Raw genomic sequence first — 23,508 nt, 5'->3', positions numbered from 1 at the left:
GGTGACAAAAGTTACAACCCAGGCTGTGTAATGACGAGCCGTGTTCTAAATAAGGCGGAGGGAGGTATTGACTCGGTGATCCATACGTGGGCTACACTTGCTAATCTACACTTTTCTCTTGTGTACAATTACAGTGAATCATTCAAGTCACAGAGGCAATACTCAAGGCTGCATATCGGCCATGGAGGCCCTCTAGTTGGCTCCTTCCGTCAACGCTTATGTAACGTCTTAGCTTGATGCTGGGGAGAAGTGGGGTGGCGGGGGGGTTGGAGCATATACAAATCCAAAACCAGTATCCCCCAACTGCCTGCTCCGCTACTCTGCATGAGATTGGAACGCCTCAAAGAGAACGCACAAGATGGAGTTGTGGAGGTCTCCTGAGTCTAATTTATGATAGCGCGCGTGTGTGTGTGTGTGTGTGTGTGTGTGTGTGTGGATGTTATCAGGTTTGTCGGATCCAATGTTGCGGCGATCACAAGCAACAACCTCATGCCCTATGGCGACGAAGCGAGATCCAACAGTGGCTTACGTTCCGATATTGACGTTTACTTTGAAGCGGTGTTGATGATAATAATTAGTGACAGCGACGGCAATAAAATGTTAATTCAGTGTGGAAATGTACTCTATATTCAGTTATATTCATGCACACAAGTGTATCGTAGAAGGTGTGTGTGTGTTGTTTAATGCCAACACAGGCTGAAGCTTGGGTGCATCACCATTTTGATTGACGCCTGCAGCCCCCACCCCACCCATCGTGTCACTCAGTTATATTGTCCTGAGTCAGCGCTTTTTGTGGCGCGTTTATCTCATGCGTGTGCAACTGCGGCCAAGCACCGGGTAATCTCTCTCTACGCTCCGGGGGCTCGTTTTCAGTCCGTCCAACTGCAAGGCTGACAAAGCTGTTGTATGTTTTTATAATGATGTAGCCTGAATTGACGTGGGGGTTGTGGTTGTGGACGATGGACAACAGTATTGAGACACAGCTCTTCATCAGTGACCAATCAGAGGCCTTCTTGTACGCAGATTTCCTGTTATTATGTCTGCTATATTGGGTAATAGGAGTGTAAAGGTGACTGTAGGGGTGTTATTTAATGTCTAGAGGGCTCTAACAATGTTAAAACCGTATTTAGAAGGTCGTAAACAGCTTTTCTATGCTGTAGTTACAAAAACACAGTATAAGGCATTCAGAAGACGCATTCAAAGACGCACTATATAGTATTCTACACTGGTCGTGAGGTGTCACTAATGTTATACTGATGAGGCAAAAGTGATCACAGGAAGTGCTTGGTGATAATGCAACTCTCCCAATGCTAACATGTGAGTCTATTTTATGTCTTATTTATGTCTAATATGTCTTATTTTCAGTTATTATGTCCACTACATTGGGTAATAGGAGTGTCAAGGTGACTATGGGGTGTTATTTAATGTCTAGAGGGCTCTAATAATGTTAAAAACGTATTTAGAAGGTCGTAAACAGGCTCTAACGACAAAAATATTTTTTCTTTCCGCTTTCTCATGCACGCCAAAATCATTATTAAAGCAAGATCTACTGCAGTTTGTATACGAGGCACACACAAGACGGCATCCCGCTTACTGTTGCGGGTCTGACAGTACCTCCGAAGCCTGGAAATTGCTGCGTCCTCCTGCTGTCTGCATTGGTGCCTTTTATAAAAAAGAGCAAAGAAAGCTAAATAAGTATAACGATAATAATAGCGGGCTTGCTTGGACTGATGTCATTGTTGAGTGACTTCATTAGATAATTGTATGTTAATGAAGTGTAACATGCATGGGCCGGGGGGGGAGTTATTTGGGGAGAGTTATTTGACACTATTTACACTCATTGTCAGTGCCTCTGAAATAGCAAGTGTGCCCCGCAGAGCGAGGAGGCGCCGCCATCTGTTTCCCTCTTTTCTTCTTTCCCGCCCAGGCTTCTGGCACAAAGCGGCGAGGGGCGTAATGAACGCCAAGTTTAACGGCCACAGTGTGATGGAGCTGCTCGCCGGCCGCATTGTGTTTAATTGTGACTGATGACGACTGGCGAGCATCTTAAACGGGAAGTCTGCTACCTCGTAGAGATAAGGAGCGTTCATTTCAGCTTTAGTGGGCTCATTTAGACAAACCGGCCTTCACACCGTTCACTTTAATGTTACTATAATAATGCCACTGTGCGGTCTTTCCCACTGGACAGCAGATCATGTCATCGTATAATTTGCATAATTGGCCGTCACGCACGCGCATGCCATTTTTATGGTCGCTGTGGGAGACGGGAAGTGTGCAAGAAAACATGAAATACGTTTAGAAATGCAAATGAACTTTCTTCAACAACAGGCACAATAATCCCTAATGAGGGCTACTGTTGTGGGCGTAACCCACGGCAAGCTAAAACTCACCTCTGAACCCCCGACGTCACTTCCTGTCCGCCCCCCACTCAGCTCCCCGAGCGTCTGAACACATTTAGAGCAACACACACGAGCACAGGTCTTATTTTCTCTTATGTCTACAATATTGGGTAGTAGGAGTGTAAAGGTGACTATAGGGGTGTTATTTCATGTCTAGAGGGCTCTAATAATGTTCAAAAATGTATTTAGAAGGTCGTAAACAGGTTTTCCATAGCTACGAAAATATGTAATTTATAAATAAGGAATCCTACTTGGTGGAAATTCACTTGGTCTAAGAGAGTCTTATTTATGTCTTAAAAACTTGTTTTCTTTGATTATATGTAATATATTTGGTAATAGAACTGTAAAGGTGACTATAGGGGAAATTTCATGTGTAGAGAGCTGTAATAACGTTAAAAAACATATTTACAAGGTCGTAAACACGTTTTCTATGCCTTATATATCTGACTTTCTCTTATAATGGCCACGATATTAGGTAATAGGAGTGTAATGGTGATTATAGGGGTGTTATTTCATGTATAAAGGGCTCTAATAATGTTAAAAACCGTATTTAGAAGGTCATAAACAGGTTTTCTATGCTCTAACTACAAAAATATTTCATTTACAAATAAGGAATCCAACTATGCGTGTACTAAAATGACCCTGATCTACTCTGGAGGCAAATTAACATTATCATTACATTGATCAATTGTTTTTTTCAATATTATGTCCAAAAATACTGAATAATGTATACTTTTTCACAAATAGATACTGTATTGTTAATGCTGACTGTGCAGTTTGCTCCTTACCGCTATGGAAACATTATTTTTAACAGGAACAAATGTAAGTTGTTATGCTGTATCCAACATTTTCGGGCACTTTTGGAGGTTGACGTATGGTCTGATAACATATATAGCCGTTCAAAATAACATCCGTACACATAGTATCTAGCTCTGCATGCGCTTTAAAATGCTGCTACTCGACTGTCGGTGTGAAAGCCACGCGTGTTACACTTGTCATTCGGTTGTTTACAGTCAACTCATTGGCGCTATTAATGCTGACTGACAAGTTTGCTCCTTCCTGCTATTACAACATTGGTTCTGTTGCTGCTGTGTTGGGCAATATACTTGTTCATGGTAATTGTCTGTGCCTTCCTTTCTACTCTCTCATGCATTCCAAATCCTTATTAAACTTAACAAAAATAGTTTGCTATTTATTCTCCAACATATTTGGGCACTTTTTGAAGTTGGAAAATGGTTTGATAACACATTTAGCCGTCCAAAATAACACCCGTACGCATATCTAGCTCTGCATGCGCTTTAAAATGCTGCTACTAGGCTGTCGGTGTGAAAGCCACGTGTGTTATGCTTGTCGCACTGTTGTTTACAGTGAATTCATCGGCGCTATTAATGCTGATTGAGCAGTTTGCTACAACATTGGTTCTGTTGCTGCTGTGTTGCGCAGTATACGTGTCCATAAACGACAATGTGGTCATAGAGAGCCACACGCAACCTCTTGGGGGTAGTTTTATGATGGGAGTAGCTGCATTTGAAGTATCACAAGTGGTCAGCATCCAGCAGCTTCATCTACCTCTGCACGCGCTTTAAATTTGCGTCTTGGTATGAAAGTCATGCGGCTGTTTACAATGATGTCATGAGCGGTGTTACAACATTGGTTGTGCTGTGTGGTGCTCATAGAGACGCTCGGAGGCGATGGCGCGGTAAGATTGTTTCTGACGACTTTTTCCTTCTGGTGACAGCATCGCTCAGCATTCGCACATAATCTCCTCCGAAGGAATTGCACCCTGCGGCTGAAAGTGTTTCCCAAATCCATCTTCATCGAAATTCATCAGGGCGTCTTTCAGCAGCACGGCTTTGCCCATCAGTCACTTAAATGAAATCAAGTGGCGAGTGATTGAAATCGATGGCGCAAACAAAACTGCAGCAGCGTCTTAAGAATCTGGCTGCAGCTCCCGTACGGACGTGGGAGTGATTTAGAGGAAGAAGTCTTTGTGTTTGTCTTTGAAGTCTTTCTTCCTCCTTTTTTTCAGGAGCTGGGGAGCTCGGACGGGCCCCCGCGGAACTGGAAGGGCATCGGGATCGCCATGATGGTCATCCTGGCTGTCATGTCTTTGGTCATTCTCTCCGTCGTCCTGCTCACCCCTGGTAAGGAAGTGCAGTAATCCCTCCTTTATAGTACGTGATTTTCCACGAGGTAGGATCCATTGTTTAGAAATGCAATCTTTTCCTCGTTAAAAGCATAGAAAACCTGTTCACAACCTTCTAAATACAGTTTTTTAACATTATTAGAGCCCTTTTGTAGACATAATAAGTAACTAAAGCATGCACTACTGATGTGCAGATCGATACTAAAATAGCTATACTTCCGATACTAGCTCTAAAATTGATACTCAAATCAAAATATCGATAATTTTGACACTTCATTCATTTGCCGTAAAGTTTGTCTGGAATGTTTGTCTTTTGAACTGCGTGAACAAGTTTTGATTCTTATAATAGGTCTTAATTTATTTATTTATTTTTTGATTTATCCTTTATTTAACCAGGAGAACCTCATTGAGATTAAAAATCATGGTTTTATTCTTTTATTTATGTTCTTTTTCACATATTTTATATGATTTTTTCCTCTGATTTTTCTGTTGTTCTATATTAGCTTGGCAATATTGTACATATATACCTCAGGGTTTAAAGTAAATAAATAAATAACTTAAATCAATGATGAAATTATTAGTATATTTCAATTAATAATTAATTTCATTAGTAGATGAATTAAATGTCTTTATGGACGATATTCCTTCTGCTATGACATGAAATACGCTGCTTTTTAAAATTTACCAAACACATTAGCTCAATTTGCACAAAGTATCGGTATCGTATCTGCATCGCCGATACCAGCCTGAATTTTAGTCAGTACTGGATCGGAAATCAGTGGTCTCGCACATCACTAGCATGCGAATCCTGTCAAGCCACCCCATCTGTTATGACGGCAGGTCTCTCATAATTCTGACTTTCTCATCTCATAGTTTCTACCTTTTTATCTCATAATTAATATTTTTTTATCTCATATTTGTGACTTTCTTATTTCGTAATGTAAACTTTTTAATCTCATAATTTGGACTTTTTACCTCATAATGCTGATTTTCTCATAACATAACTATGACTTTTTATCCCATAATTTCGACATTTTATCTCATAATTTTGACTTTCTGTCTCATAATTTTGACTTTTTATTTCATAATTTATTTTTTTTTGTCTCAAAAATTTGACTTTTACCTCATAATTCTGGCCTTTTATCTCCTAATTTTGACTTTTTTCTCATAATTCTTACTTTTTATCTCATAACTTTTACCTTTTATTTCATAACTTCAATTTTTGATCTCATAAGTACAATTATATTTTTTATCTCATAATTCTGACCTTGTATCTCACAATTCTGACTTTTTATGTCATAATTTTGAATTTTTATCTCATAATTCGGACCATTTATGTCCTAATTTTGACTTGATCTCAAAATTCTGACTTTTTATGTTATAATGTCGACTTTTTATCTCATAATTATGACTTTCTTATGACATCATTTCGATTTTTTTATCCCATAATTATGGCTTGCCATTGGGATTTTTTTCTTTCAGTGGAGGAAACGGGCGTCCATAAAAAAAAAAAAGCATATTTCGACCAAAATTGCAAATGGTGATTAATCATGATTAATTAATTTGAGAACTTTGATTAATTTCATTTTTTAAAAATGTACTCATTTGACAGCCCTAAAAATAAGAGAAAATAAGGTATTGAAGACATAAATAAGACTCGTGCTGGTGTGTGTTTCTGTAAATAGGGGACAGGAAGTGACGTCTGGGGTTCAGAGTTGAGTTTTAGCTTGGTGTGGGCCTGTGTTAGGGATTATTGTGCTATGAGTGTGTGGTATGAGACCATTTAAACCTCAATAAAAGCCTGTTGTTCCGGCGACCAAGTCTCGTGTGTATTGCCTTATATTTGTATTTGACTTCATTTAGCAACCTTTATGCTTGAAAATGCTTCAAAACATGTAAAATGTGCTTAAATATGCATATTTTTGACTAATAATAGGCTGCATTCTATGACAAAACAGCATGATTTATTAATTAATGTTAATACTATATACAAGTGACAATGGATTACTGAAGCAATTTTCCCCAATAGGAAGTCATGGAAATAGAAATAATCCGTTGCGGGGTCAAACTGTGGCCATCATGGCGATGTTTTAAGTCACATCTTCTTCTGTTTCGCCTCTGAAGATGAATCGCACTTGTTACGCCGCTCCCTTTTCACCATGGACGACCTGGAGAGTGACGGGTTCAAGGTTCACGACCCCAGTGTGGCCTGGCTGAGCGGTAAGAACCAGGATCTGTGTTTTTAAGGTCACTTTTCCAGTGTGAGATAACAATGAAGAGTAGGACCACACAGTCGACAACAATGGAGGACATCTTTCTTTTTTATTACGGGTGTTTTTATTCATCTTCTTCCCATTCTGTGATGGCAGATAACGAAGTGGCTCTCCGCACCAGAGAGGGTCACATCCTGACCTTCAGCCTCAACAACAACCTGACCACCACCCTGCTGGACAACACCTCACTGGTGAGTTACAACCACCTTTACTGTAGTACAGCAATCCCTCGTTTAGCGCGGTTAATTGGTGAATTTCCGCCAAGTAGGATTACATTATTTATAAATGGAATATTTTTATAGTGACAGCATAAAAAACTTGTTTACCACCTTCTAAATACGGGTTTCTAGCCCTCTCGACATGAAATAACACCCCTATAGTCACCTTTACACCCGTATTAACCAATATAGTAGACATAATAAACATACTATCACTTAGACATATTTTATACACTTCATAATGGATGGCATCGTTGCTAAAAGTATTTATTTTTAAAAACTAATCCTGGTCAGGTTTCATACAATTCGTTAAAAAACCTTTTTTTAAGATGTGTAGCAAAGCCTCGTTTTTTTTTTTTGTTTTTTTTTTTACAAAATGGAGGTAGTAGGAGGCTTAAATTTAAGTCTTAAAATTAGTTTTTAGATGTGTGCCAAAGCCTTTTTTTTTTACAAAGTGGTGGTAGTAGGAGGCTTAGATTTAAGTCTTAAATGTGTTTTTAGATGTGTAGCGAAGCCTCTTGTTTTACAAAATGGTGGTAGTAGGAGGCTTAGATTTAAGTCTTAAATGTGTTTTGAGATGTGTAGCGAAGCCTCTTGTTTTACAAAGTGGTGGTAGTAGGAGGCTTAGATTTAAGTCTTAAATGTGTTTTTAGATGTGTAGCGAAGCCTCTTGTTTTACAAAATGGTGGTAGTAGGAGGCTTAGATTTAAGTCTTAAATGTGTTTTGAGATGTGTAGCGAAGCCTCTTGTTTTACAAAATGGTGGTAGTAGGAGGCTTAGATTTAAGTCTTAAATGTGTTTTGAGATGTGTAGCGAAGCCTCTTGTTTTACAAAATGGTGGTAGTAGGAGGGTTAGATTTAAGTCTTAAATGTGTTTTTAGATGTGTAGCGAAGCCTCTTGTTTTACAAAATGGTGGTCGTAGGAGGCTTAGATTTAAGTCTGAAAATTAGTTTTCAGATGTGTTGCGAAGCCTTTTTTTTTTTTTTACAAAGTGGTGGTAGTAGGAGGATTAGATTTAAGTCTTAACATTTGTTTTTAGATGTGTAGTGAAGCCTCTTTTTTTTTACAAAATGGAGGTAGTAGTAGGCTTAGCTTTAAGTCTTAAAATATGTTTTTAGATGAGTAGCAAAGCCTCTTTTTTTCCAAAATGGTGTTAGCAGTAGGCTTAGATTTAAGTCTTAAAATGTGTTTTTATATGTGTAGCAAAGCCTTTTTTTTTACAAAATGGTGGTGGTAGGAGGCTTAGATTTAAGTCTTAAAAATAGTTTTCAGATGTGTGGCAAAGTCTCTTTTTTTTACATAGCTTTGGAAGTTGAAGGCTGAGATTTAAATATTAAAATGTGGTTTTAGATGTGTAGCAAAGCCTCTTTTTTTTACAAAGTGTTGGTAGTAGGAAGCTTAGATTCAAGTCTTAAAATCTGGTTTTAGATGTGTAGCAAAGCCTCATGTTTTACAAAATGGTGGTAGCAGGATGTGTTGCAAAGCCGCTTTTCTTTTACAAAGTGGTGGTAATAGGAGACTTACATTTAAGTCTCAAAACTTTTTTTAAATGTGTAGCAAAGCCTGCATTTTATTTAGACCTTTTCTTACAATGTGGTGGTAGCAGTAGGCTTAGATTTTGTAGGTGTTCAGACGTGCACGAGTATGCATGAGTAAAGCATTATAAACGTCTGGATTTCAGTCTATCAAAAATACAGTAGACGCTCCTACAAAGTAAATAATCTGTTCCGAGAACGTTTACGTTTACGGTTTTACGTTATACGAAGCGTAAAATACATGTAAATAGCCTAATCCGTTCCAAGATCTTCCCAAACTCACCCCTTTGGCCCTTCAAAATATTCAAAATCCAACAAATATGGTGGGAAAATATAAGAAAACGTTAGCATAAACGTAGTAGAGTAACATTCCAATATAAAATAAGGTAATAAATAAGATTACTGTAAATGAATAAAACTGAAAAACAAAAACAACCAACTAGTTTAAGGGCGACTACGAGGAAGGGAGGTTGAAGGGAGAAGCCTGTCTCTCACACAAACTCACGTACGCGCTGGATAAGTCAGCCAATGAGATGAGAGCGTAGGCGGTGCCCCGACAATCAGCCAATGAGAGCGTGAAGCGTCAGAAGGCGTCACCAAGTGTACTCTGTTAGTCATGGAAAATGTTTCCCTCTCTGTCGCGCGAGCTATTCAAATCGAATTTCTGAACTTGTACAGACTTGACGCTTTACGTTATATGGAATTTCTTACGTAATACGATGCAAAAACTTTACATAAATTCTTTACGTTCAGTGGAATTTACGTAAAAGGAGGTTTACGTTATGTGAGGTACTACTGTATTCTGAGGGTAAAAAGTGGGTATATAGCCAAACTCTTATTATATACACCTTGCAATGGAGGGCATCATTGTTAAAAATATGTCTAAAAAAATACTTGTTAAGTTTCATACAATTTGACTAAAAACTTATTTTTAGATGTGTAGCGAAGCCTGTTTTTTTTTTTGTTTGTTTTTTTTGTTTTTTTACAAAATGGTGGTAATAGTAGGCTTTGATTTGTTAGCTGTTCATGAGTATGCACGAGTAAAGCATTATATTTTTAAAAATGTGGTTCTTGTAGGAGTCAAATGGGACCAAACTGGTCCTGAGAGTAAAAAGTGTAGGTGTATGTGCAAACTCCTTTTCTATACACCTTGAAATAAAGTGGATTGTTGATATTTAAAAATAATAATTTTTTTTTTTTAATTCAGGTGTGTAGCGAAGCCTGCTTTTTTTTTCTTTCTTTTTTTTTTTCCAAAAAGGATGGTATCATGTCCATGAGGAATGAGGTTTTTCCTTCATGGTGTCATGAATGAGCTTTCCAGTGCCTCTTCTTTCAAAAGTGGAGCAGAAAAGAGATTCACATTGGGTGCTCATGAGGCTCTAAGGACACGCATTACCTTAAAATCATGTAACAGGAGGGCAGGATGTTCTTCCTGCTTCTTAGGGGGAGGAACTGTGAACCACAAGCTTTTTATACGCTACAATAACGCCTCTTCTAACCGAATTATTCAGGTGTGTTTGCGCGACTGTGAGGAATTTCGGAGCATAAAATACTTTGGCGGAGCGTGTAGCTCATTTTCCAGCCCCCGTGTCGTTTTCAAAGAGAATTTATATTCCGTGTGCGACACACACGCATGCTACGGGTATGTGGGTCAGCGCAGGCTGCTGTTGTCAGGCTCAAGATGAAGTGTGTTGGGATTATTACTGTGTGCACCAAGCTTTGCCCTAAAAAACAACAGAGGACAACGCACACAGCGCAAGGTGCCGCCATTAGACGTGTTGCTGTAGCACCGCATTAACGTCCTTGTGTAATTATTTATCAGCGTCTCCACCAGAACGCTGTTAAACAACACAGAAGGCTGACTCTCTGGATACAAAATGGAATGCGGCGCTAATTAATGTCATTGCTAACACGTGTCCGACTATTTACTGTTTGGAAAAGCTCATTAAAACATCAAAGGTAGCGGTGGACTCAGACTTTAGCACTTGAGGGGAGCAAAGGCAGTGGAAGCCATGTCCATAATTGCGTCTTTGCAGTCATTGCACTGATAAAACAAGTAGATAATACAGTATATCTTTAATATGTAAACAAGTAGAACACATTACATGTAACAACTACCACACACACTACTGTGCTTTGTTAGAATGACCATTTCATACTGGATTATTTTTACATTTACAGTTTATTATTACTAATCTCATGCTCATTTTGGGATTCTGTTTCCAATGTGTTGGGATTTAAAGGGCTGGTACTGGTGGATGCTGGTTCTGTATTCATTTAGTGCTTTTAATTTGATGTTGTTCCTGTCATAGTTTTACACAATACATAATAAGATGGCTAAAATGTACTGTATGTATGTTTTGCTGATGTATTGAAAATCTTTCCCGGTGACCAGCTAGCACACTGCTAACGCTAGCACTGCTAACGCTATTAATATTTCAACTTCATGCTACTAAAATGACATCATTTTTCCTGGTTATATTATAACGTTATTCTCGTAGTTTTACACAATATATAATAAATAAGCTCAATTAGATTGCTATAATCTACGTTTGTTTTGCTGAAAATCTTTCCCGGTGACTTGCTAGCACGCTGCTAATGCTATTTACAGTACATCCATTGTCGTCTTCAGTCATGGTCACATTGACGAAGGCCCCCCAAATAGCTGTCCTCGGCTATGCCTGCCCGTAACTAGCAGCTCGTAACCCAAACTTTAGCTCGCACTTCAAAGCAAAAAACATCTAACAAACAGTCATTAGTTGGGACACTCGTATGCCAAGGTAGCACTGTAGGAATGACAATAAAAATACCGGCAGTGCTCCAGTGACTTCTTGCTTCTCTCCGGCAGGCGACGTACTCCATGGCAATTCAAATCACAGTAGATACAAATAACTTTGGTCTTGTTGCCAATCAAATCCACCACTCAAAATACCCTTACCCTACGGTGTGGGCCGAGGGTCAAACGGGGCCGTTAAAGGCAACTTCCAACCTTGACAGCCCTAATATTAACATGAATAACTAATAATTATTAATGTTACTATTAATAAATGTCGTTAGCCAGCGGTGAGCCGCTAATGCTAGCAGTCGAATGCGTCTTTCAGGTGTTTTATTCATTAAACGTTTCCAATTTTGTTAAAATTTTGATTCAAATGCTGAAGTTTCACCGCAGCGTTTCCCACAGGACTGCAATCTATTTGTGGAGGGGGTGCGAATGACATGATGATGCTGAATGAGTAAAAAAACAGAAAAGGAAAACAAATATATTTAGAAACACATTTGACCTTTGTTCCGTCGCCTCTTTTTGACGTTTTTTTTTTAGCAATGTCACAAACAAGACGGAGCCGCCTGTCGGTGCTTTTCGACGGGGGAGGGCCTCGCTCCTCGTTGACATACGTGCTTTCGTGTCAGCGTCTCCACAAGTCTTTCCACTAGATTTGTCTCTTTTCGGGTGTCCTTCCTCTTCCTCCTGCACATGAAAACGCCGTTAAAACAGCTCCCAATGAGACAATAACCGACCCACGACAGAGCCTTGGGGGACTCCGTGGGTTCAGTGTGATAAATGAGATGAAATCATCATTTCTTCTTAAGAATCTTACTTTTTTTATGACTTTTTTTTCTCCCCAGGACCTGACCGCCACCAAATTCCAAGTGTCGGCAGACCAGAGCTTTGTACTCCTGGCGTACAACATTCAAGCGGTGAGTTTCCCCCGACGCTTATTTCTGTGATTTATTTGTCCAAACACCGCACACAGCGAGACGGGGAAACAATGGAGGAGTCCCGCGCTGACTCGGCCGTACCGCAGCGCTCTTTAGCTCGATAAAACCCACAGCAAGCGGTGAGGGGGGCTGAATATTTAAAGAGCGGGTGAGGGAGGATGAAAGCGCGTCTTGGAGAAGACTGTCAAGGGCCGGGGGGGAATGAAACGGCCGGGGGTTGAAAATGAGAAGCCGACGTGAATGGCATAGTGGGTCGTCTCAGGTGGATACGAGGTGGTCCGTCGCTTTGCAGCACTGATTTTTTAGTTTTTAAGCAGCTCGCTTAAACGCTTCCCACGGAGGACAAACGAGCTGCGATGCAAGCAAATAACAAAAAGTCTTTTGCGTTTTTATTAGCATCCGACTCGCTCTCTGCGGGGCTTCCTTTGTTTCTGCTTTTCTTTCGTATTCTCTCTTTGCGTGTGCCAACCTAATGAGCCGACGGTGCACATTCATTATTCAGGCTACGTCCGCAAATTCTCTGCCGCTGAAAATGACAAACAAAAGTTCCCCAATTCTACTGTAAGACCGCTTTCCCAGGAAGAAGGTGGAGTCAAGGAAAAGGCAACAATAAATACGGTCAAGTGCGCTTTCGAGCTGGGTCTGTTTTTTATTGGCCCGCGGCACATTCTCAAAATATCATTTAACAAGAAAATGAATGAATGCAAATACCCGAGGCGTGAATGGTAACCGATGGTAACGACTCGTCAGGTGGGCACCCTCCTTCATTGGTGTTTCAATGGTAGGCCCACCACAACTCCAACAGTTAAAAATACCCCAGTTTTTGCATGTTTTAATGCCAACGGCATTTTGTCCCACTTTGTTTGACGGTCCTCAAACGTGCCACGCAGCACGTTCGGATTGCTAGCACGCTAACATTAGCATAGTCACATTTTTAGCCTTTTTCTTAGCTAGACACTATTATGCTAGGTGTTAGCATGCTAACATTAGCTAGCAGGATAACATGGGCATGCTAGCATTTTTTGCGATTTTGATGAATATGAACTTAAGCAGACACTTAGTGCTATCATGCTCGTGTTGGCATGCTGATGTTAGCATTCTAACACGATAACTTAATTGTACTAACATTTTTAGCATTTTCAGAAGTAGGCACTTATACAAACACTTAGCGCTATTATGTTAGGTGTTAACATGCTAACGTTAGCATGTTAGCATTCTTTAAGTCATTCAAACCCTTCCATGGTATGTTTTCATGGTAAAGAATCTAAATATGTAGATAAAATATGTAGGACTAATATTTATGGTGTAAATCACAATATGGGGGGAACGATGGCGCTTGGCAGAAGTCTGCGTTCTCCGAGTGCTTTTCTAGTTGTATGGTGCAACTCTCTGAAAGATAAACCCCAGGCTCGTTCTGGTGGATGGTGGCTCTGTATTCATTTAGTGCTTTTAATTTGATGCTGTTCCTGTCATAGTTTTACACAATACATAATAAGATTAACCAGATGGTTATAATGTATGTATGTTCTGCTGATGTATTGAAAATCTTTCCCGCTGACTAGCTAGCACACTGCTAACGTTAGCACTACTAATGCTATTAATATTTCAACTTCATGCTACTAAAATGACATCACTTTTCCTTTTAATTTAATATTTTGACTTCATTCATGTTTTTTTCCATTTCTGCTGTTGTTGGTTTCGTAAACTCTCCAAATATTTCAACTTTCTTCTTGGAAATGTTTTTCTCATCATATTTTGACGCAATTCCCATCATGTTCTACCTTTTTCCCCAATCAAATTTTACAAAAAAAACCCTTTATTTTGTCTTTTTTTTTTTCATAATATAACGACTATTAAAAAAAAAAAAAAAAAATTTCATTGATATTTCAAGGATATGCTCATTAAATGTCATTTTTTTCCTTGTAATATTACCACGTTATTCTCATAAAATTATGACTTTTTCTCATTAGATTACAACTTTTTTCTTTTTTTTTTTTTAAACTCTCCAACTAATTTGAGTTGCTTCTCGGAAATTTGTTTCTCGTAATATTATGACTTTATTCTCACAATATTATTACTTTCCCCCCCACCTAATTATCCAACAATGAGAACTTTATGTTGTCTTTATGTTTGTTTCTCATAATATTGTGGCTTAAACAAGAGACTTCAACTTTATGCTAATTAAATGATGTCATATTTTCCTCATAATAAAATTACTCTTAAAATTACAAATTATTTTCATTAGATTACAGCTTTTTTCTCTTAATATTTTCATTTTATTCTCACATTACAGCATTTTTTTTTCCATTTCTGCTGTTGTTGTTGTTTTTTTTTTTTTAAATTCTCCATCTATTTAAAATTTCTTCTTGGGAATTTTCTTCTCATAATATTTGGACTTTATTCCCATTGCTGTTTTTTTTTTCCCTGTTGTTGTTTTTTTTTTAAATTCTCCAACTGCTTTCTTCTTAGAAACGTTTTTCTCGTAATATTATTATTATTATTATTATTATTATTTATATTATTAATATATAGATTATTAATATTATTCCCAGGATATCACGGCTTCTTCCCCACCCTATTTTTCCAAAAATTACAATATTAATGTGTCCTGTTTGTTTCTCATAATATTATTGGTTTCATAAAAAAAGTATTTTTTATTTAATATTTCAGCTATACGCTAATTAAATTATGTCATTGTTTCCGCATGATATTACCACGTTAGTCTCATAAAATTACGACTTTTTCTCGTTAGATTTATTGTTTTTTTAATTCTCCAACTAATTTGACTTTCCCCTAGGAAATGTTCCTCCCGTAATATTCTGAATGACTTTATTCCCTCAATATTATAACTTTTCTCCCAACCTATTGATGACAACTTTATTATTTTTTTTAATATTACGACTTTTTAAAAAAAGCATCATTTTTCTTTAACATTTCACCTTTATGCTCCTGAAAGTGTGTTCATTTTCCTCATCATATCGCAGCGTTGCTCTCGTCGAGTTGCAAATGATTCTGGTTAGATTACAACCCTCGTCTCTTCATATTTGGATTGTATTTTTGGAAAGATACGACAGATTTGTTTTCTTTTTTTGGGGTTTATTTTTCAAATTAAAGGATATTTTCAGAATGTGCCACGGGCCAATAAAATAACAGCCGCGGGCTGCACATCGCCCCCCCCGGGGCTCGCCGCTCTGGACGCCCCCGTCCGTCTTCAGGGTCTTAAAGAGTCGGGGGATGTTGTTGATGATGGATGGTAGCGCATATTGAAGTTTGGACAGCACGTTGAGCAGCACAGTGAGAATGGAAAATTGCTGAAACACAGCAGAGAGTATATCCTTATCCATCCTCGACCCCCCCCCCCCCTTCTGCAGAAGAGCGCAGGCACACAACTGCTTTGGCATTTCTTCTTTTCTCCACGTCTTTGTGCCGATCATTCCTTCTCCCTCCTTCCTACCTACAGTACACTGCCTATTAAACACTACAGTATATACATTACTGCATATATTTATCATACAGTATGTACTGTACAGTACTGCACATAGAGTATATACACTACTGCACATAGAGTATATACACTACTGCACATAGAGTACATACACTACTGCACATAGAGTACATACAGTACTGCACATAGAGTATATAAACTACTGCACATAGAGTACATACAGTACTGCACATAGAGTACATACACTACTGCACATAGAGTATATACAGTACTGCACATAGAGTACATACACTACTGCACATAGAGTACATACACTACTGCACATAGAGTACATACAGTACTGCACATAGAGTACATACAGTACTGCACATAGAGTACATACACTACTGCACATAGAGTATATACAGTACTGCACATAGAGTACATACAGTACTGCACATAGAGTACATACAGTACTGCACATAGAGTATATACAGTACTGCACATAGAGTACATACAGTACTGCACATAGAGTATATACAGTACTGCACATAGAGTACATACAGTACTGCACATAGAGTACATACAGTACTGCACATAGAGTATATACAGTACTGCACATAGAGTACATACAGTACTGCACATAGAGTATATACAGTACTGCACATAGAGTACATACAGTACTGCACATAGAGTACATACAGTACTGCACATAGAGTATATACAGTACTGCACATAGAGTACATACAGTACTGCACATAGAGTACATACAGTACTGCACATAGAGTATATACAGTACTGCACATAGAGTACATACAGTACTGCACATAGAGTACATACAGTACTGCACATAGAGTATATACACTACTGCACATAATCTATAATCTAATCTAATCTAATCTGCCTCCTTTGAGGAAAGTTCTTTTCCCCGAGGATCCCTGCCCTCCTGGGTTCCCGTAGGACCTAATCCCCCCCCCCACTATAAGAGCCTATTTATTTCTCTGCAAGCCTTAATGGAAAACCAACTCCACCCCCCCAAAAAAAACCCGTAAACCTGTTCAATCTTTCCCCTCTGCTGCACCGAGCGCCATTCCCTACAACAATAATCTATCTGATGGATTTTAGCCGGCCCATCTCCGCGGCCCATTCCCATTTCTTCAAAGACAAAACACCCTGCTCTCCCTCCTCCCCACCCCACCCCACAGCATCCCTCCCCTCCCCGCCATGGCAAACTGCATCAGTCAGCATAAATTGCCCCGAGATAGACAGGAAAAAGTGAGCGAGTGGGTGGGTGGGAAGATAGAAGGTGAGTAGAAGGAATAAGGACCGGACGCATAAAGCGCCAAGCGGGCTTGATTCACGGCGGCGGGCCCCGCCCCTTCCCGTGATGGCTTACAGTGCAGATGCATACAAATGAGGATGCGTGTGAATCATGTGACGGAAGGTGTGCCAAACACCACGGGTGGGAATATCCCAGCCAACCATCACACTGTGTTCATTAGTAATGACACCACCGTGCTGCTTACTTATCACTGTCCCTTTCGTAGGAGCACATCCTTTCACGTGTTCAAGGACACATCTTTGTCCTTCATGATGGTCGCCAAAGCGAACGGCTTAGACCCGGGGTGTCCAAAGTGCGGCCCAAGGCTGTTTTTTTTTTATTGTCCCCCCTGCGCATTCTAAAAATACAATTTTACGAGAAAACGAAAAAACAGGAGAATAACGTCAGAATATTAAAAGACAAAATCTTAAGAGAAAAAGTGGTCATTTTATGAGAATAACGTCATAATATTATGAGGAAAAATACCGTAACGTCTTTTTAGTAGCATAAAGTTGGAATGTAAAAAAAAAAAAAAAAATTGAAAAAACTTCATGTTGTCATTTTTGGAAAATTAAGTGTGGGGGGGAAAGTTTTATTCTGGAAATAAAGTCATAATGTTGCAAAAAGAACATTTCCAAGAAGAAAGTTGAAATGAAAAACACCCACAACAACAGAAATGGAAAAAGCAGCTGTATTTTTGCCAAAATAAAGCCAAAATATCAAGAGGAAAAAGTTGTAACCTAGCGAGAAAAAGCTGTCATTCTACGAGAATAACGTCGTAATGTTATGAGGAAAAACAACATAATTTTAGGAGCATAAAGTTCAAATATCAAAGGGAAAAGACTTTTTTTTTTTTAAAAAAAGAAACAAACAGGACACAATAATATTGTAATTTTCGGAAAAATAAGTTGGGGAAAAAGTTCTAATATTGTGGGAATAAAGTCATAATATTATGAGAAGAAAATTTCCAAGGAGAAAGTTGAAATAGTTGAAGAATTAAAAAAAAAAAAAAAAAAGCAGAAAAGGGAAAAAACAGCAAAATATTAAGAGAAAAAACAACAAGGAAAAAAGTTGCAATTTTCCAAGAATAAACTCTTAATATTAAACAGCAGGAATGGCAAAAAGGCTATAATTAAAAAAAAATAAAGAATATGTTGTAAAGAATTTTTTAAAAATCCCAATTTTACGAGAATAAACTCATTTTAGTAGCATAGAGATTCAATATTAAAGAAAATATGTTATTAAATTTTTTTGGAAGAGGGGGGCCTAGGCTGGGGAAAAGTTATAATATTACGGGAATAAAGTCAAAATATTTTGGAAAGAAAGCCATAATATTACGAAGCAAAAGATTATTTTAGAAAGAAAGTTGAAATATGGAAAAAAACATGGAAATTTGGACAAAAAGAGCAATGAGTGAAGTTGATTTACCATCCATCATGGATATTATTATTATTATTATTATTATTATTATTATTATTATTGTCTCAGTAGCAGGCGACACAAGCGAGGACGCCTCACAGTGAACAAATCGTCAACATTTCCCTCCGTGAACCGCAGCTCCCTAGGGCCGGCAGCACTCGTGCGACATCAGCACCATGCTCGACTGTGGCCAAAACACAGTTATCTTGCTAGTCACCTGTGTTGCCAGGTAAATAGATAAGAACGCGTTGATGGCACACATCTGTACAAGCTGTACTGTGAAGTGTGCTTTCTGAAGCGCTGTGCCTTGACAAGGTAGAATAAAAACGCTTGCTGAAGTGTAAGGTGTGGCGTGACCCCCGAGAGGCGTTGTATATACTGTAAGTTGACATAAGCTGATTATTTTCCTTTCTCATCGCACTGATTCACCAGTCCAGTGGTCCGAGACCTCCGTGTGGTGATTGTCCTGGAAAAATACAGCCCGGCTGCCGAGCGGGAAGGTAAAAGCTGCACGGTTCAGTTAGAAAAGTAGGAAGTCGGTACGGTCGGTCATCAACTCTAGCCGTAAATCCTCCACACTGCCTTGCCGCCTCACCTCACCCCTCCACATGGCACCAAATGCCAGCACCTCCCAAAAAAATATGACACAGTTTGCTCCACACAGTCCGACTCCAACCGAAACGGACGCGAACCGACTCATGAACTCATGTAAATCCAATTCATACCTTCCAGTTGGCTTCAATTCGATTCAGTTTTACAAAAATGACAACTTTTTTTGGTTTTACTTCTCATAATATTACAGCCTGAAAAAGTAAGGTCTTTGTTTCTTGAATATTTCAACTCTAGGCTACTAAAATGACGTTATTTTTCTTCATAATATTACGAGCTTTTTCTTCCTACCGTTTTTCTCGTTAGGATACAACATTTTTTTCTTTTAATATATTGCCTTTATTCCCGTAAAATTCCATTTCTGCTGTTGTTGTTGCTGTTTTTTTTATTTTTCCAACTATTTCAACTCTTGTTTTTGTTAATATTCAAACTTTTTCCCAAACCTAATTTTGCAAAAATTTCATTATTTTGTTTTGTTTGTTAATCATAATATTAGGGGAAAAAAAATATATTTCTAATGTAATATTTAAACTTAATGCTACTAAAATGACATTATCACATTATTTTCATAAAATTGCAATTTTTTCTTGTGAGATTACGACTTTTTTCTCTTAATATTTTGACTTTATTCTCGTAAAATTCCATTTCTGCTGGGGGGTTTTTAATTTTCCAACTATTCCAACTTTCTTCTTATATTTTGTTTTTGTAATTATGACTTTATTCCCATAATATTCAAACTTTTTCCCCAACCTAATTTGGAAAAAATTACATTATTTTGTTTTGTTTGTTTCTCATAATATTATGAAAAAAACATATTTTTTATTTAATATTTATATAACTTTATAAATTTAATATAATATAACTTTCTTCTAATAAAATGACATAATTTTTCTTCCTCATAATATTATCACATTACTTTTTTCTCGTTAGATTACACATTTTTTTCTTTTAATATTTTGACTTTATTCTTGTGAAATTACAGCTGTTGTTTTCCATTTCTGCTTTTGTATTATTTTTTTTAAATTCTTCAACAATTTCAACTTTCTTCTTGGAAATTTTCCTCTCATAATTTTTGGACTTTATTGCCATAATATTATAAATTCTTTAACATTTACAACATTAATTTGTCCTGTTTGTTTCTCATAATATTACCAATTACACACAAAAAACGTCTTTTTTCTTTAATATTTCAACGCCACTGAAATGATCTCGTTAGATGACAACTTTTTTCTCTTGATATTTTGACTTTATTCTCGTCAAATTACAGCTGTTGTCTTCCATTTCTGCTGTTTTGTTTTTTTTATTCCCCACCTAATTCAGCTTTCTTCTTGGAAATTTTCTGTCTTTATTCCAATAATATTATAACGTTTTGCCGAACCTAATTTTCCAGAAATTACAACTTTATTTGGTCTTGTTTGTTTCTCATAATATTTTGACTTTTAAAGAAATCCATGTCATTATTTTTCCTCGTAATGTTACAAGTTTATTCTCATAAAATTGCACATTTTTGTTTCTCTTTCAAATACGACCTTTTTCTTTTAATATTTTGACTTTATTTTTGTAAAATTCCAGCTTTTTTTCTGCTGTTGTTATTTTGAAATTGTTTAGCTATTTCAACTTTCTTCTTGTATATTTTCCATTTTTAATTATTACTTTTTTCCCACAACATAATTTCCACAAAATTACAACTTTTTTTTCTCATAATATTATGAATTTTTTCTTTAATATTTGAACTCCACGCTACTGAAATGACATTATTTTTCCTCATAATATTGCAACGTTATTTTCATAAAATTAAAATACAACTTTTTTTATTTGAATATTTTTACTTTATTCTTGTAAAATTGCAGCTGTTTTTTTCCATTTTTGCTGCTGTTTTTTCAATTTATTTTCCAACTATTTCAACTTTTCATGAGTATGACTTTATTTCCGTAATATTTTTAGTTTTTCTGTTAATATTTTGACTTTATTCTTGTAAATTTAGTGCAGATGTTTCCGGTTTTGCTGTTGTTGTTGTTGTTGTTGTTGTTGTTGTTTTTTGTTGCTAAAGTTTATTTTTAGGAATGTGCCATGGGACGATTTAAAAAAACAGCCCCGGGCTGCACTTTGGACACCCCTGGACTGTTCTAAAGAATATCCAAGTTTTTGGAGATATTGGATGTAGATTAGAAACGAAATTAGAAATTAGAAACTTTTTCTTCCATAATATACAGTACAGGTGCAATGGAGCCTCTAAGGTAAAAAAAAAAAAAAAACAAAACATGCTCTTTGGACGCCTTTGGTGCAGCTAGTATTAGGCCACATAGGAAAAAAAATCATCTGAGATTTCAAGAGTCAAGTTGTAAATTTCAGAGAAAAAAGTCTTAAATTTACGACAATAAAGTCGTAGATTTACGGGACAAAAAGTTGTAGCATTACCTTTGCCCAAAGCCAAAAGTCACAAAGGTCCCCCCCCTTTCATAGCTGTCTCAGGCAATGCCTGGAACAGAAAGTTCCAAGGGTTTTTTTGTAAATTTACCGCTTTGTTCTTGTGAATGTATGTCTTTTTTTCCTTGTAAATGTACTACGGTACTTTTTCTAGCAAATTTTCGACAATAAAGTTGTAAATTTATCATATTAGGACTTTTTTTTCTCATAAATGTATGGCTTTTTTTCTCGTAAATTTACAACTTTATTCTTGGAAATGTATTACTTTTTTCTCCTAAATTTAGTCCTTTTTTTTCTGAAATTAGCAACAATAAAGTCGGAAATTTACAAAGGTTAATATTACGAGTGCTCTTCTCGTAAATTTGCAACTTTATTCTGGTACATGTACGACTTTTATTCTCATAAATTTACTACTTTTTTCCTCTTAACTTTCTGACTTTATTCTTGTAAATTTACGACTTTTATTCTCTTAAATTTGCTACTTTTTTCTTGTAAATTTACGACTTTATTCTTGTAAATCTATTACTTTTTTCTCGTTAATGTACTACTTTTTTTGGAAATTTACAGCAATAAAGTTGTAAATTTACAAAAAGGTTAATATTATGAGTTTTTTTCTCGTAAATTTACAACTTTATTCTGGTAAATGTACTTTTATTCTGGTAAATTTACAACTTTTTTCCTCTTAAATTTACAACTTTATTCTCTTAAATTTGCTACCTTTTTTCTCGTAAATTAACTACTTTTATTCTCATAAATTAGTGACTTTTTTGTCATAAATTTATGACTTTTTTCTCGTAAATTTACTTTTTTTTCGTAAATGTACGACTGTTTTTCTCGTAAATGTACGACATTTTTCCTCTTAAATTTATGACGCTATTCTCATAAATTTACGATTTTTATTCTCTTAAATTTGCTACTTTTTTTCTCATAAATGTACTACTTTTTCACGTAAATTTACGACAATAAAGTCGTAAATTCACAAAGGTAAATATTAGAATTTTTTTCTGGTAAATGTATGACTTTTTTTCCTCTTAGATTTACAACTTTATTCTTCTAAATTTACGACTCTTTTCTTGTAAATTTGCTCCCTTTTTTTCTCGTACATTTACTACCGTACTTTTATTCTCATAAATTTACGACATTTTTTCTCACGAATTTCCGACTTTATTCTTGAAATCTCAGGTTTTTTGTCAACGTGGCCGAAAGTCTCGGTCGTCGTATGCCGCAGCTTGAAAAAAGAAACGGGATGCGCGTTGCCAGCCGATATATTCTGCTTCCAACTGACCTTTCCAGGCCAGCTGAGGATGCGCCACCTGACAGTTTGACAAATGACGGCTGCTCGCGTCGCGTTCTGTTGGACACTCCGGCCGCTCCACCTCATGCCTCCGACTCGTCACCTCGGTTATTTGCCCATTTCCCTTCGCCGTAGCCTCGACATTTACCTGCAGTAGCTCCTTCATCCCTGCGGCCTTAACCCGGCTGCCTAACAACAAAGGGAGAAATCCAATACCCCTTCTTCAAGCGTGCTGTGTAGAGGATGTGACATTTCATTTCTACATTTTGTTTTTTTCCCACAAGGCTTTCAGAGAGCGACGGGCAAATTGCCTCCTTTCAGCTTCTTGTGTAAAAAAAAAAAAAAAAGAGAAGGAATGGAAGGAATCAATGTCTCACCTTGAATTCATCAGGTGATGCTGTGATCAATGGCAATCAACACACTCATTAGTCTTCCACTCGTTATTGTCAGAGCTGCTGACACGATCGCCGTGCAGCCTCCGTAGGCTGGAAAGGATATTTTATGTCATTGCTTTATTTCCTCACCTTCTTTTTTCTTTGCCCCAGAGTTCCTGTGATGCAACGTTCTCTTGTTTGGATGCGATCTCTGTCGCGATGTAACGCGGGTGAAACTCTCTCTCTAGTGGGTTACTGAGAAGTCATCCAGTCAAGACTTTTATTGTTTGGGGAAAAAAAGACGTTTGTCTTTCAGAACAAAATAACAAAGAATCAAATTAATGAAAAAAA

At 37.3% G+C, this 23,508-nt stretch overlaps 1 protein-coding gene across 1 annotated transcript in view; it reads left to right on the top strand.

The window, feature by feature from the left end:
- Positions 1-23,508, top strand: part of LOC129186018 (inactive dipeptidyl peptidase 10) — a 49,637-nt gene that overhangs the window by 6,065 nt on the left and 20,064 nt on the right. Inside the window, exons 2-5 of the mRNA XM_054783812.1 lie at positions 4,429-4,543; positions 6,670-6,765; positions 6,915-7,009; positions 12,197-12,268. Coding sequence (XP_054639787.1) covers positions 4,429-4,543; positions 6,670-6,765; positions 6,915-7,009; positions 12,197-12,268 — 378 coding nt within the window. The remainder of the gene's footprint in view (positions 1-4,428; positions 4,544-6,669; positions 6,766-6,914; positions 7,010-12,196; positions 12,269-23,508) is intronic.

The sequence above is a fragment of the Dunckerocampus dactyliophorus genome, chromosome 1 (genome assembly GCF_027744805.1).
Source record: "Dunckerocampus dactyliophorus isolate RoL2022-P2 chromosome 1, RoL_Ddac_1.1, whole genome shotgun sequence".
Classification (NCBI taxonomy): Eukaryota; Metazoa; Chordata; class Actinopteri; order Syngnathiformes; family Syngnathidae; genus Dunckerocampus; species Dunckerocampus dactyliophorus.
This window is presented reverse-complemented; position numbering and strand designations above follow the sequence as displayed.